The 16740-nt window shown below is 33.1% G+C and overlaps 1 protein-coding gene across 2 annotated transcripts in view; it reads left to right on the forward strand.

The window, feature by feature from the left end:
* The window catches only part of PCDH11X (protocadherin 11 X-linked), a 722012-nt gene that overhangs the window by 40445 nt on the left and 664827 nt on the right, over positions 1 to 16740 (forward strand). For both annotated transcript variants that reach the window (XM_004596311.4, XM_004596313.4), the window contains exon 2: positions 14991 to 15574. In XM_004596311.4, the coding sequence (XP_004596368.2) occupies positions 15035 to 15574 (540 nt within the window). In that variant the 5' untranslated portion in view covers positions 14991 to 15034. The remainder of the gene's footprint in view (positions 1 to 14990; positions 15575 to 16740) is intronic.

A 16740-nucleotide genomic window follows, 5' to 3' on the forward strand; every position in this document is an offset into this window, starting at 1 on the left:
TCACAATAGTGAAGTGATGGAACCAACTCAGTTGTCTGTCAGAAGGGGAATGGATAAAGAAACTGGTACATCTACTCCATGGAATACTACTCAGCCATTAAAAAAACATGAAATTCTACCATTTGTAACAAAATTGCCTCAATTGGAGTCTGTTATGGTCAGTGAAATAAGGCAGTCCCAAAAGAATGAGATCATATGTTCTTTCTCATATAAGGCAAGATCAAGCAAAAATACAGAACCGATAGATAGGTAAACATGCATAAACATAAGTTCTCATAGATGAACTGTGTAATGGAGACTAGCATACTGGGAAGTGAAGATAAGTTGCAGTATCTATCTCTAACTCCCAAATAAAAGCAGGAATTCCAATGAAACTGTTAAATATAACTTGACCATGTGATACTAGATTTTCTCTCATTGCTTATACCTACAAAACCATGATACACTTAAATAAAGGAATATTGGAATTGTGATTATTGCTGAAGAACTATACTATTGCAATAGTATGGGAAAATTTGGTAGGATGATTTTGTTGTATTTTTTATTTCTACTGAATATTTACACAGCATTCTTACATATTTGATATTTGAACCAGGCTCATTTTCAAGAACTTCAGATAGTAGTATAGAATATTGTTCTCAATTGAATATCTTTGAATATCTTATTTAATAAAAACATTCCTTGATCCAATTTAGTTTTGCTTTCGAAATAGTGAAACGCTAGTAAGAAAATGAACAAATTATTTCTTTGTTGTTGTTTCCAGTTTTTGTTGTTTTAATTGTTGGATATAATCATTTCAAAATAATTAATATTCATTTTTCAACATTATAAAAAATAAAATAGTCCATAATAAAGTACTGGTTGGATAAATAATATATATATAGATATGTTAAGGAATGGTTTTCATTTGAATAAAAAAGTGAGGTGGGGAAATTGCCCTTATGTCAAATCTGACTCACTTTTAACAGTTCCTTTTGAAAATTAGCAACGTAATTAGTGGAGAATTTTAAAAGTGTAATGTTGTAGTTGTCAGTTATAACAGGTTTTAATTATACTTTTTATTTAAAGTAATCAACTTTAAAGAAGTTGATTGTTTAAATTATTTTCAGTATAAAACCATGGCGACATACTTAACGTATATTACTTGCCAACAACTGTTTCAAACACCATTTGAATTTATGGAATGAGCTTGGTTTAGTGAGTTCAGCACTGCTGGATTACAGGACTTCAACATGTACAATGATCAACCAATAGACAAAACCTTTCTACTTTCTCCAACTTATATCTGTTCTTGAAATATTTTAATGTCAATCAAAAATCATCTTATGAGTCAACATAAGTTTCCTGTTCAATCAGTATGTGAAGATAAGTGTTATTGGGAATGAATAATAAAATTTTGAGGAAAAATTTCTAGAATATTACTGAAAATATCTTGAAAATAGCTAGTTATGATTAAAATATTGTCCTAAAACTGACTATTCCTTGTAAAGTACAAAAAGATTATTTGTAGCCAAGCTAGAAATGATCATAAACTTAACAACTAAAACCCAGTCTTTAACTCTTTAAAGGCTGACTTAATGTGAGCTGAATAAAATTATATGAAATTTCTGTAGATGAAAAGTTATTTGGGCTTTGTATGTGACATTGTGTTGTAAAACTTTTTAACATGGTAGTGTTGTTTATCATTGAGATTCATTGTGCAAATGATTATAGATTTATTATTAAGGCTTATTCATTGAGTACGAGAACCAGAAATGGTCTTGGAGATGAACCCTACTCAGAGTCAGTGAGGAAAATGGGGCACAGGGTGGTTTAATGGCATATTAACAGTCAAAAGTTACTTCAAGGCACAGTTAATACTAGACTTCAAGTCCCATTTTTTTTTCACATAGGATTCGAATTGTCTTTGTGAATGCAGAATATACAAACCCTATTCTATTTTTGTCAACTTTATGATAACTACAGTTACAAACACAAACACAAACAACACTTACTATGTTCCAACAAATATTTTAAGTATTTTACATATGTTAATCCATTTAATCTTTAAAATATCACTGTGAGGTAGATAATTATCTGCATTTTGCAAAGAGACACAGATAATTTCAGTAATGCATAGAAAAATCACAAAGCTAGTCAGTGGTGGATGATTCAAAACCAGGCAATCTGGCTCAATTGCCTATAATGCATTATTGTAAGCTAAAATTAAAATGCTTCCATCTGTCTAGGGCAGTTACTATTTGAGTATTGCAACACTTAATCATTTTGAGTTTTTCAGTGCTGGAAATCAATTATTGTTATCTAAATTTTGATGTTTAATACAGTTAGCAGTAGTTTTAAATGAATGATTTGCTATAATATGTGTAAATCCCTTAATGAATGATTTGCTGAAAGTCAACAATATTAGTAAGAAAGAGATTGCAAAATGAATTTCTGTGGAATCCTTCAATTCATTTTGTAAGGGACAATTTTTGTTTATTTTCAAAATTAGAATATCAAGTCAAAGTATAATTAAATAATGACTCTTTGAAATGACTTTTGTTAGCATGGTGTAATAACTATCAACTAATTATTTTTCATACACTGGATAATGATTGTATATGCGAAGGTTATTTTGTATCTTATTAATCTGTGACACATTTCACAGAAATGAAAGCCATATTTTTGATAGCTTGTTTCATTCTGTGAATTTAATTGTGACTTTAAAGTAATGCTGGATAAAAATATCTCCTTTAATAGATACCACAGTTTGACATACCAACATACCGACACACTGGGATAGACAGAAAGTGGCCATAGATGCAAACCAATTACAGAAATGTATTGTAATGCATATAGAAAATGTTAAAAAAATACAATGATTTATTTGATTTATTTAAAGCAAAGTGAGCAAGAAAGAGGGAACAACACAGAAGAACCTTGCACCCACTGGTTCAATTCCTAAATGGTCGCAATGTCTGGAGCTCTGCCAGATCAAAGTCAGGAGCCCAGATCTCTGTCTTCCTCTTCAGTCTCCCCAAAACGTGGGTCATCTTCTACCGCCCCTCCCATGAACATTAGCGAGGAGTTGGATTAGAAACAGAGCAGCTGGGCTGTGAACTGGCACTTAGATGTGGGATGCCTTCATCAGAGGCAGTGGCTTAACCTACAGCACCGAAGCACTGGCCTGGCTAAAAAATGTAATGCATAAATGATATGCCTAAATTTATTACTTTACGTGTAATAGCGAAATAAATTAGGAAAAATACTGTTGTATATATTACAACATTAATGTTTTTCAACCATTGTCTGTATTTGTTTATTCTCAAATGGAATTAAAACTATTTAAAATGGTTAATAGCAGGCTCATACGATTTAGGATAAATCTCCCTTCAAGTAAAAAAGAAATTAGTTGCAAGATTGCATGTTGTATAAGCAGAACCCAAGTATTATGCTTCTGTTTCCGTGGTTAGTAGTTTTTATTAGTTTAACTTACATGAGAAAATTCAGAATTTTTCTTGATTAATATTATTGTTATTAAATGTTCATATATATGATAATATATTACAAATAAATCATTACCACTCTTAAGGTTGTATCCAGTACTGTGAGGAACTGGAGGTCAAGGCGTGAATCTGTATAAAGATAGAAGCAAAAAATTTGTGAACTCTAGTAGCCAATATAAATCAGTACTCTGACAATATGTTCAGAGAAGGAAGAGGTAATATGGGCTGGGAGTCAACAGATGAGAATTAAGAATGAGATAATATTTGGATATGGTAGAATACTGATGGCTTGCACTGCATGATTCTGTATCACAAGTAAATGTAATTATTGATACTGTTGTATGCATTTGTGATATTGCATAAAGCAAGATAGTGCCAAACTTACAGAGTTGTCTGCTAGGATATTTACACTATATCCTTCAGTATCCTGTCTGAAATTTTTGAAGAATTAATTATTTCTATTGTGCACTATGCTCGTCGTACTATCCATATAAGGTTTATGATGGTGATAAATAAGAAGAACGTGATGAGTACTCCATACTTCTATTGAGCCCACCCAATGTATTAAAACTGTCAAGTGGGCAGTTATGTTGGTTTATTATTTCTTAATATTGATATGCCAGACACACCAAATTTATTTATAGAGCATCTCTCCAAGGGTTTATTGGGACTATATACTATTTGGTAAAAATAATTATATTTTATGATATTATTTACTCATAGTTGTAAGCTAATTTTTTCTTTCAGAGGATATCAAGCAGTTTGATTTTTGAAGGAGGGAGATTTCTTTTTCTTTCAATTGAAACATATTACCAGTCTGTAAAATATTCACCACTGAATAATTACAAAATTACTATCTAAATCTGTACTTGTTACTGAACTATTTAATAATAAATTCTACTGCATCACTGCATTTTAGATATTTTTGTCCCATACCGATGAATTGAATACTTCAGCTATCATTTCACTGTCCTGAACATGCACACATCTCGAGATTACTTACCGCTTAATCTAGATCAGCAAAGAGAACTTTCTGCAATGATGGAAATATTCTGGAGTTTATGCTGTCCCATGTTGAAGTCCTTAGCCATAACAGGTCTTTGAGCATTTGTAAGTAAAGAATTAAATTTTAATTTAATTCTAATAGACCCAAATAATAAGAACTACTATTGGACTGCACAGGTTTATATGCTTATAGTCTATGTATGTTGGTATTGTGGGGAAAAATTCTCTTGTGTTTTTTCTGAAGTATAATATCCTTCTAATTTTTTAATTTTCATTTTATATGTGATAGTTTTTTATGCAAAGCAGTTTTTTATTTATTTTTTTTTATTAGTTATTTTGCATTATGTTACAGTTTCATAGGCTCTGGGAATCCCCCCCCCCCCGGTGGCTTCCTCCACCTTGATGCAGTATTACAGTTCAAATTCAATCAAGATTCTTTCCTTGCAAACATATACCAAGCATAGAGTCCAGCTATTTACTGTCCAGATGGGTTGAATAGTCTCTTGGGGAGACCATTTCTGGTCTGAAGTTAGAGCTGGTAGAATATCATCACAGTCAACCAAGAGTCCCAACATAACATCAACAGCAATTTGCAACATTATGGAATTGACATGGTTGCGAGTAACCAGTGTGTTACAAAAAAAAAAAAAAAAAAAGAAAAAAAGAAAGCAAGATTAATGCTAAAGTTATTACTTTGAATTTGGTTATAAATCTGGTAGTGTTTGTGCTTTTCCAAAGTGAAAAACATGATAAAAAGAAAAAAACACCTTTAAATTGAAGGAATTTGTAATTATTTTTGAAAAGGTGCCTGGTTAGTTATCTGTTTAAGCATTTTGTTTCCCTATAGTTGGAAAATTTCCTAAGAACAACTAAATATAATTTCTAGTGAAAATAACATTTCAGTTTTAGTTTTATATACAGAACCGACTGCTATATACCTTAAAATGGCTATAAGGTACCATTCAGCTGTCTCGTGTCTATTTCATTTTAGTATTTAGCCATTTGTTGTGTTGAAGTATAATTTTGCTGATCTTGGCAGATTTTAGGGTAATCTAGACTGGCTTGTAACTCTAACAAGACATCTGTCGACAATCAAGGTGCTGAACATTTTTTTGTTTGTTTGTTTGTTTTGGGTGGTGTGGCAAAGCAGTTTTTTAAGGATTAGTTTTAACTGAAAGAGTTACAAAGAGAGAGAGAGAGAGAGAGAGACAGAGAGAGAGATCTTTCATCCTCTGGTTCATTCTCTAAATGGCCAAAATTGAGCTAGTCTGAAGCTGAGAGCTTGAAGATTCTTCTGAGTCTCCCAACTGGTGGTGGTGCCCAAGCCTTTGGGCCGTCCTCCACTCCTTCTCCAGTCCATTAGCAGAAAGCTGAATCAGGAATGCAGCATCCATGTCACCAACTGGTGTGTATATTGGATGCTGGTGCTTCAGGTGAAGGATTACTTGCTACACCGTGATGCCAACAATGTTAGCATGAAGATCATTTGTCTTTATCTTCCAGGCTTGTCACTTAATAGGAAGAATTCATGCAGCATGTAATTACAGTTTTTTTTAAACCAGGTTCCAGTTAAACCGAGTGGGAAATAATTCTGGTTGTGATAGTTTCATAATCTTTATAAGGAGCTGGTATCTCTGACTAGGAAAAATAAAGTCAATATTTCAAATATTTTTGTAGTAATAAGAAAATTTCTGGATGATGTTATGGTCTATCAGTTAAGTAGAAAATATAATTTAACTAAAATAGTAATGTTTATTTTCCACCTAGTTTGTATTCCAAATTAAAAAAAAATCACTATAGTGTAAGTCATAATTCTAAAACCCACAAATATTTTGGGAGATGAAGTCTCACAAATTATTTGAGGGATAAGTAATAACTAGAATATGTCTTTTTTCCATAATATGTTTGCCAAAATAAATGCAAAACAAAAATTTGAAAACATGCAATTAAGTATTTTTGAAAATCTGAAAAATTAACTAAGGTTCAAATTATAAAGAGGCAATAGCTGAATTAATAAAATAACAATGACTGAAAATGCCTAAATAAAAATGTCTTTAGGATGAATATATTACTTACTTGAGAATACATTGGTGTGGAACAGTGAAGCTATTGCATTTGGGAACAGCCTTAATGTGACAGTAACCACAACACACCACTTGAATTTCAACTATTATTTAATATGGTGGCATTTTAATTGGTACTTTTCCTCTAAATTATCAGTGTACACACAAACAAGGACTTACAGTAACGATTAAACATAAAAAGTATTATTTCAGTTTAAATTGAAGTATCTCACAACTTCAACAGAGTTTGGCTCATACTTGCTAATTTGAAGAGCAATATTCTATGCAAGTGTGTAGAGGTGGAGCTTTTTTATTCTAAATATCCAACTTGATGCCTTGAAGTCGTTTTGAGATTAAAGCACTGCTTGATTTATACAAAGGAATAAAGGTAACACATAATTAATCTTCTCATATGCTAGCATATTACCACATAACAAAAAATATTCAGTCTTGTACTGTGAAAATATGGAAATACAGGATGGAGATTAATGCTAAAGTTATTACTTTGAATTTGGTTATAAATCCTGGTAGTGTTTGTGCTTTTCCAAAGTGAAAAACATGATAAAAAGAGAGAAAAAAACACCTTTAAATTGAAGGAATTTGTAATTATTTTTGAAAAGGTACCTGGTTAGTTATCTGTTTAAGCATTTTGTTTCCCTATAGTTGGAAAATTTCCTAAGAACAACTAAATATAATTTCTAGTGAAAATAACTACAAGTGATGATAGTACATGATATGTAATCTCAGTAGAAAAATGTAGAACTGTGAATTAAACAAAATGAATAAAATAGTGAACACTCTAAGTTGTAAATTATGTTTATTGTTTTCTTTGATTGTATGTCAGTTTTTGTAGTGATTTTGTTTTTCTTGGAAGAAAGAAAATTATTCAAAACAACAGCGTTGGAAACCTAAAGCTATCAAAAACATTTGTTAAACATTTACTATGTTTTTGACCTAGAGCCATGCACTGCTAAAGTTAAACATAAAGGTTTGGTGATTGTTGGCTTATATTTCAAGTGATATGCTTTCAAATTGGATGATTATGGTATAAAATATGAGTTTTATGGTTCACTCAACTTAAAACTGATCTTTATAAATATAAAGAATTGTATACCTAAATTGTTAAACTTGAAGAACTAGGTCTTCGTATGTTGTGTGATTTTTACGCATGGTAAAGAGAGTTCCCTTTAAAAACATCCAATTTTAAAACACCATCTTTGAATATTTTGAAATGAGCTAATATGATTGAAGCAGGACCCATCAAGGATTCTCAGATTTAAGAGATGATTTTCAATTCTCAAGTTGAAAAGCTTCTGCTCTAAATTAAGTCTATCATAGCTGAGCCTTGTGTACAAGAGGCCTTCAAAAAGCTCATGTAAAATATACATTGATTTTAATCCTATTTTTTGCCAGTTCTTTGAAGCTACCTCTTATTCCCTTCAATGTTTCAGTTGTTTTCTAGTCATTTAGCGATCAATGTCTTCATTTTAAAGTAGTTATCAGATTTATCTTTTTTTTTTGAGTAGACACAAAACAAAAATCACAGAAATAGTGTTAAAATGTGTGTAAGAGAATACAAACTGCAAGAAGGAAAGTGGACATTGCTCAGTGTTCACGCTGAGATACCTGTTACGAGATAGTTCAAAAAATTGTTACACCATTTTTACATGATGTTCCGAAATATAGAGACACAGGTTGTGGATTATGACACTCCAAAGACATACAGAAATAACTAGTTTCTCCCTGGGTGATTGAATGAAGTTGTTAAAGATGAAGCTAGTCTCCCACTCTTCAGGATAATACGTTGATTGATACAATTAATTTTGTTTCTTTTAAAACAATGTCCTGATTGATATTATTCCCTTTGAAAGGCAGAGAGACAGAGAAATCTGCCACCTGTTGGTTAACTCCTCACAGACTCACAGTATCCACGGCTGGGTGAGGCCAAACTCAGAAAGCAAGAACTCAGTGTGAGTCTTCCCTGTGAGTGGCCATGCCAGAACCAATGAGTCATGACTTACTGCTTGCTAGAGTTTGTGTGAGCAGGGAGCTAGAATCAGAAGTGGGGCCGTGACAAACCCAGACATTCCAGTATAAGATGTACCATCCCAGTCAGTGTCTTAAGGCTGGGCCACATGCCTGCCCCTCCACTCATTTTCTGCTAATATTTGAGCTTGATTAGTTTTTCAGGTTGGCAATTGCCATCTAGCTTTCAGCTACCATTTCTGGGTTGGTGGTCTAACTCATTTGCTTTGAACTTGATTTTATTGCATCATGACTACAATCTATTGAAAATGGACACAAATAAAAATGTGTTAAGCCATGCAGAAGTACGCACACGTTTACAGGAGTAACCTGATAAAATGCTTTGAGTAGATATTCAGTTAGTTCTTAAATTTGGGAAGGTGAGCAATCAATAATAAAATATTAGTCTGTATTTCCACAGAAGTAACTAAGCATTAATATTGTGAATGTAATACCACTTTTTTTTTCCTTGGATAGACCTGTGATTTTTTTTTTAGTTTATCAGTGTAGGAGTTAAGGAAGTTTTCAGTTACCTTATATGTCCAAAACAAAGTATAAGCTATTAAACTAATGCTCAGTGAAATTAGTAATTATCCCAAAGATGCATATTTTAAGAAAGCACATTTAGTCAACAAATTACATGAATTATCATAGCTGAACTTCCTTTAATTAAATAACACCTCTCCATATCCCTCAATTTATTTGATTATATAGTGTCAAAGCAACTCCATTATTTCACACTTTAGTAATAGATGCCAAATCCATCCATTTCTGTTTCTGTCTTCTTTCACAAGCATTTTACTTTTACACAAGGGAGACTTTTGGCTAGGTAATTTATACCTTTTTAAAATATGCATAGAGGATTTTTAGAGTGACATATGTATCTGGCAGAAATACTAATATATAAGTTAATGCCTACTGATACCCATGTATAATGTATATTGAATAAAATAATATTTAAAGTCATGTAGAAAAATTAACACGCTACACCAAATGCAGATTATCTCATACTTTGTGATAAATACATGATTTATGATACTCTTGTAGTTGTTGAAGTACATGAAAATAATTATTAGACACTGAAATAATCATGAGTGAAAGCACATACATGCGTTTGTATATATTTGCCTAAAATTATTTGTACCATATTATGTCCCAGACTTGATTGATCTGTAAAGGTACACTTCATGGAAAATCAACCTTCACAAATTATAAGTACTATTTGAGCACTGATTAACAGATTTTGAAACCCTGGTAGAGAATGCAGCACTTTAACATTGAGGAGTGTTACAATGAACCAACAGTGATAACCATTTCTATTTATTTATTTATTTATTGGAAAGGCAGATATACGGAGAGAAGGAGAGATAGAAAGGAAGATCTTCCATCAGATGGTTCACTCCCCAAGTGGCCGCAACGACTCGAGCTGAGCCAATCCGAAGCCAGGAACCAGGAACTTCTTCCAGGTCTCCCACGTGGGTGCAGAGTCCCAAAGCTTTGGGCTGTCATCGACTGCACTCCCAGGCCACAAACAGGGAGTTGGATGGGAAGCGTGCCACTGGAATCAGAACTGGCACCCATATGGGATCCTAGCGCATTCAAGGCGAGGACTTTAACTGCTACACTGCTACACTATTGCGCAGGGCCTGTGATAACCATTTTAATGAAGGAGGAGGAAGCATTGATGCAATTCACTTCTCAGGGAAGATTAGACTTGAAAGTAAAAATTAGGCACATACAAAGTTGTACGCAATTAATGAACCCTTTGTAAAATCAGATTTAATGAAAGTACCAATTTTATATAATTAAAGTACTTGCAAAAAATTTTGCTTTGACATATCAGAATATATATAGGAACTACTCATGTCAGATAGGGGCAGCCAATGCTCCTGATTCTCTCAATGTGGGCACTACTTTTGAAAATATTGGACTCATCAATTGTTCTAATTTGTCTTTCTCCTCATGTGGCTGTGTTTCAGATTGCCGATATCCCAGATCCCTTCCTGTCAACCTCAAAACCTTTCTTATGCTTTTTCCAGTCTGGGAAAGAAGCTTTACATTTGGGTGACTACAATTCTTCACTACGTTGAATGGTTTATTTTTGACTTTATGAGTCAGTAAAATAACCAAAATATGGGAGCCAAGTGGAGTTAAGATAATGGGCAGAATGTCAATATTTTTTAAGTTCAGTAACACCTAATTTTTAAATTGTTTTAACACTTTAAACAATATACAAATTCGTCATGCAGATGGAGTTATCTAAGCAAAGCTGAAATGGAAATCAGATGTTGTGACGTGGTAAGTTAAGCTACCAGTTGTGAGTCTTGGTTGATCCACTTGTATTTGCCCTCCCTGCTAATGTGCCTAGAAAAACATCAGAACATTTTTCGAAGTGCTTGAATCCATGATATGCATGTGGGAGACCCTGATGGATTTTTAAGCTCCTGACTTCATACTGGCCAGCTCTGATTTTATGCCCACTTTGCGAGTGAACCAGTGGATGGAATATATCTCTGTGTCTCTTCTTCTCTGTGAGTCGGCCTTTGAAATTAACCTACTTATTACGCATCAATCAATCAATCAAGCTGTATAATCACAAATGGAAGTAGAACTATAATTGGAAGCGAATGTAGCAAGAACATCAAGGAGATGGCTTGGATTTCTAGAATTATGTCTATTGGAGGCCCAGGTCGCTTACCTACTTAGCCTTATGAACTAAATGTCTCAAAGACTATAAAAGGAACCAGTAATTTTGCTTTTGATATCTATAATTTTGAGGCGCTCATTTTATTTCTGCCTTTTCTTATTGCCATTATTCTGGCCCTATAAATAAAACTATTGTCTATCCAATCACTAAATATTGCCCCAAAAAGCTTCACTTAAATAGCATAGCTACTTCTGAAACTGATACAAAAATTTTAATCTTTGCTTTCATTTTGCTCACTCTATTAATATCCAAAGTGCAGTCTTTAGTAGCAGGTTGGTTGCCAGGGAAGGATTACAGAATTTAAGATTATCTTATCATTTTCTCAAAAGAAAGATAAAAATTAAATCCAAGAAGATGCATGTGTGTGGGCATACTTTTTCTTAATGTCTGAGATGAATTTATCTTGCATCCATAAAACTGAGTTATGGCTATTTATTCCCATATTTAGCAACCAAAATTTTCTACTGGTCATTCAATTAGAATTAGAGTCAGCATTTTCAAGAAAAATTGTTTTAATTTTAAATAAAAATTCCAAATGATAAATGTAAGATTTGGAATAAAAATCTGGCGACTGGGGTTATATAAATATGCATGTCACATGGAAGCAGTGTTGAGTTCAATAGTGGTTGAATGCTGAAAAAAGGCAAACTGGAGTATTTATACTATCAAATAAGAATTATATGAGGACTAATTGTTACTTTTTTAAGGTTTTCTGAATTTTCCTGTTTATGCATGCCTTTCTTGTGGTTTCAAAGGAATTTATTAATACAGTTGATTAGTAGGGTCCCAGCAAATGCATGATAATTACTGTAATGGAATTATCATCATCTGTCACGTAAATGTAGTATTAGTACAAGGAGAAGATATTCCGGAGAGTTCTTGGACACAATTCCAACAATATATTGCGGACCAAGATTTGTGTCTGTTTTGTGCACTGATGTTCACTGTTTCCAAAGTCTCAAGCAATGCTTGGCACATAAAAATGGTGTGTAAACATTGTTAAATAAGTGGCTTCACCTTCATGAAATCAATTCATCTAAAAGTAATTACTAAGTAGAAGTTAAATATCCTCCTAGTTTGGCACTATTTTATTTGATGATGATAATAAAGCTAGAGCACAGCAAATTTTGAATGGAATGAGAGTAGGATACTTCTTGGAATCAGGTCACTTTCTAATTTTTTTCTTATATAGAGGAATTACAACATACATGTAGTATTTTAAAATATGGCCTAAGTATTCTTCTGCCAGTTGTAATATTGTGTAATACCTAAGGGTAAGATAAGAATAGAGTAATAGTTTCAGTTCCAATTGTCACTGTCCCATTTTTGTTTTTGCTTATGTTTGCATTGTATTTATAAAACCACTCACATAGACATTCATTTTTTTAGATGTCCTAGATTTACAGTGAATAAGACATACACATATGTGTGCACATTAACTCATAGTAAGTGGCAATGGAGTATTTTTAATCTCACACTCATAACGGAGTGTAAGACCAATAACTCACAAGAGACTGAGTGCTGAGCAGGTTTCTGTATCAGGTAGTCCCAAAGCTCATCACTGAGCAAATGATGCTAAAAATACTGTACCACAGACAATAGTCTTTTTGTGTTGTTTACCAGGATAGAATGTCTTCAGCATTAGCTTCACTCATTATTAAACCTGTAATGTTCTATAAATAGCACCAATGGATCAATACAAAGTGATGGAGTAATAATTGGTAATATTATGTGATCATAGTTTATAAAATGAGATGTTTAAAGTTAGATTTCCTATTTGCTTCTATTTGAAACCTAAACAATTTCATTTTTGCAGCACATGCATTTATTCTATTACTGATTGCAAATGGGAAAAATTATTTTCCTCTAATTTTAGTCTTAACATTTGCATATGCATATTAACTGTAAGTGCAGCTATGCAGTGGAACAATTTCGTGTAGTGTATTATTTATCATAATCACAGCACAATATCCATAGCAGGTTATCCATCACAAGTCCTGTTTTTAGAATCATTACTAAAACTTTGTTAATGGTATTGATTAACAATAGATATTGAGAAACTTCCTTAATTAGCAGTGTAAGTGCATTAATACTTTGATATAATGGAATTTTAAGTAACCATGTCTACTCATCTTTTAAAAGTGTTAAATGTTTATATAGCTCCATTAGCCCCATTAAATTATAAAAATATAACAATTAGAAATGTTTAGTGCAGTGCAATGTAAATCTCACTTTGTGTTTACATAAAATTACCTTCAAATACCACCTAATAGCAAATTATAATATTTCATGATACTGGAGTTTAAAAATAATGTTATATTGAAATTACTTTAAAATTGAGATTTTAGAAACTGAGAGAAAATTTGGACATTATAAAAAACCAAAAGTATTCCTTCAGAATTTCACCTACAGAATTAGAGAATGGAGGTCATTTCAGTGTGAAATAATAAACCAAGGAAAAAGCAGCCAAAGAGATTGCTTTTGAATCACTTTACACTCAAGAACATGCTTTTATAGTGTTTCTTGAGGTTTTTTTTCATTTTTAATGCTATTTTCTTATTTTAACTGTAAAGTAGTGATTGTGTGTATTTTGGGGGTAGAGTGTGAAGTGGCTCATTGCAGGTATGCATTGCAGGATCAAAAAAGCTAATTAAGATAGCCACTACAACATGCTTTTTGCTGTGATGAATGCATTAAATATCTATCCTTTCAGTAATTTTTAAATATAGAAATCAATGACTTCCTTATTTATAAACTGCTTAAGCTATTGTTTTTCATGTGTAATTCCTATGTCAGTTTGTAGATGTGAAAACATTTTTTTTTTTTTCATCTGTGCTACCTTCCACGTTCTGTAATCCTAAATTCTAAGACTTGGAATTTCCGCTAGCTCAACTTTTCCATTGAAGTCTTGGATGTGGTCTAGCAAATCCACATCTAAATCATATGTGCAGTCTCAACTGGTGGTACACATTCTGTATCAGCATCAACGAAGATAGGAAATTCACTATTCCCTGTAAGGTTTTTTTTTTTTAAAGCTCTAAATGAGTATTTCTCTGTGTTAACCTGAAAGTTGTTCCCTCTCCAACAATTGATATACCTGTTTTTGTTTTTCCTGTTCCTCCTTCCCCCATTCCCTTAATTTCCTTTTCATGCAGTACTTCTTTTGCTTAGGCATTAGTCACTTAAACCGTTGCCTCCCAAAGGATTTTTTTTCTTCAGTGCAACATCCCTGAGTTCTTTGTAAGCATGATTCCTTGTCTCCTTTTGTCCAGATTGGTTTTTCCATTGTGATACTCAAAACTAAAGATACTGAATATTATACAAAATATTCAATGCAAATGGAATAACCACATTTGGAACACATCACAAAAGTAATTTATATATATTTTGCAATTGATGACAGATATGTTTTCCCTAATTGCTGAATACTTCAATTACTTGTATTTCTTTTAACTTTTTGCATCAAATGCTTTAATTGCATGTGCTTCCTATATTTTGGTACAATTAAATCTTGCTTATTATGGCTCATCTCAACATAAAAACTCATGATATGTATTTGAAAACAGATTTGTCAGTATGCATCAATCCTTCATTTGATGATTTTAATTGAAAACTTTTAACTCTAGTTGGCTTCTTAATAAATTCTGTTTCTTCCCTTTTCTCTTTCCTCTTTTCTCTCTGTTCTTTCTTTCTTGTCTTTGTCAGTATTCTGCGGGTTGATACAAGGAACTGTCACAATCGTGCCTGGTATGGACTTGTTGTCCGGGACGTATATATTTGCGGTCCTGTTAGCATGCGTCGTGTTTCAGTCTGGCGCCCAGGAGAAGAACTACACGGTCCGAGAAGAAATGCCAGAAAACGTCCTGATAGGCGACTTGTTGAAAGACCTCAACTTGTCGCTGATTCCAGACAAGTCCTTGACATCGCCAATGCAGTTCAAGCTAGTCTATAAGACAGGAGATGTGCCACTGATTCGGATAGAAGAAGGGACTGGAGAGATCTTCACTACCGGAGCTCGCATTGATCGTGAGAAATTATGTGCTGGTATCATGCTGGATGCCCGTTGCTTTTATGAAGTGGAAGTTGCCGTTTTGCCGGATGAAATATTTAGACTGGTTAAGATACGTTTTCTGATAGAGGACATAAATGATAATGCACCATTATTCCCTGCAACGGTCATCAACATATCAATTCCAGAAAATTCGGCTATAAACTCCAGATATGCTCTCCCAGCGGCAGTTGATCCTGACATCGGAATAAATGGAGTTCAAAACTACCAACTAATCAAGGTATGTATTAAAACACTCTGCTAAAAGCATTATTTCTATTTCTTTTTAAGACAAAAAGTAATCAGCATAATTAAAACTTTGAGTAGGCAATTATGCCAGTTTTTCAGTTTACACAAAGCATGGTAGATAAAATTCACCAGTACAATTTTGATAAGTATGTGACAGATTTGAAATTTCATTGTATACTAATTTCCAGCAATCATATTTATTTTAATCTTCTACTTGGGGTTAAACAAGGAGGTTAGCCCTGCCAGCTTACTCAATATCCCACTTTTAATCAGTCTATTCATGACTCCTCATATGCCACATTTAAACTAGCAAATTATGAATGTTGAGATTGACAACACAAACCAGGTTATCACTTTTCTTATTAGTCATTTTAAGGAGGAAGCTTTATATTGACATTTGAAAATATGCCAAATTTATTAGAGGGGTGAATAGAATATATTCGATAAATGTTTTTCATTATGCGAGAGTCTGACGGAAAACTGCCTACTGCTGACTCACTCTGCAAGTGCCAGTAATGATTAGTTCTGGACCAGACTTAATCTGGTAGCCAGAAACTCAGTCTGTAGCTGTTGTGTGTGTCAGGAGTACAATAACTTGAGGTATCACCATTGCCTCCCTATATGCTCATTAGCATGATCCTGGAGTCAGGATATAGAGCTGACATGATCCTGGAGTCAGGATATAGAGCTGAGTACAGAACCTAGAAATGCTGATTTGGTGATGGAAGCTTCAGAACTAAAGTTTTAATTGCTGGACTGAATGCCCACTCCATAGAACATTTTTTTCACCAGCATATTTGAACATACACAGATAAATACTATTTTTCATGATGATTTGATGTCAAAACAAGATCTGTAAGCATATTTTTAGTCATTAAAGTGAGACTGAATTTTATCCAATGTGCTAAATGTCAATGTTAAATATTTTCATTTTGCTCAAGTTCTTTGAAAACAGTGTTCTTGTGTTGTAAAGGCTTAGTCATCCTTCTAGTCTCAAAAATGTAGGTAATCTGGAGAACCTACTCTCATTTTGATGTTGGGGTGTGAAGTGTAGGAAGAGATTAGTTGAAATATATGATAGTCCTCCAAATATGTGACAAAGGACTGCATTTATCAAGTGAGCCAGAAATTGTTGATTTGCTGCGTGTTGCATACGAT

This window comes from Ochotona princeps, chromosome X (assembly GCF_030435755.1).
Source record: "Ochotona princeps isolate mOchPri1 chromosome X, mOchPri1.hap1, whole genome shotgun sequence".
Taxonomy (NCBI): domain Eukaryota; kingdom Metazoa; phylum Chordata; class Mammalia; order Lagomorpha; family Ochotonidae; genus Ochotona; species Ochotona princeps.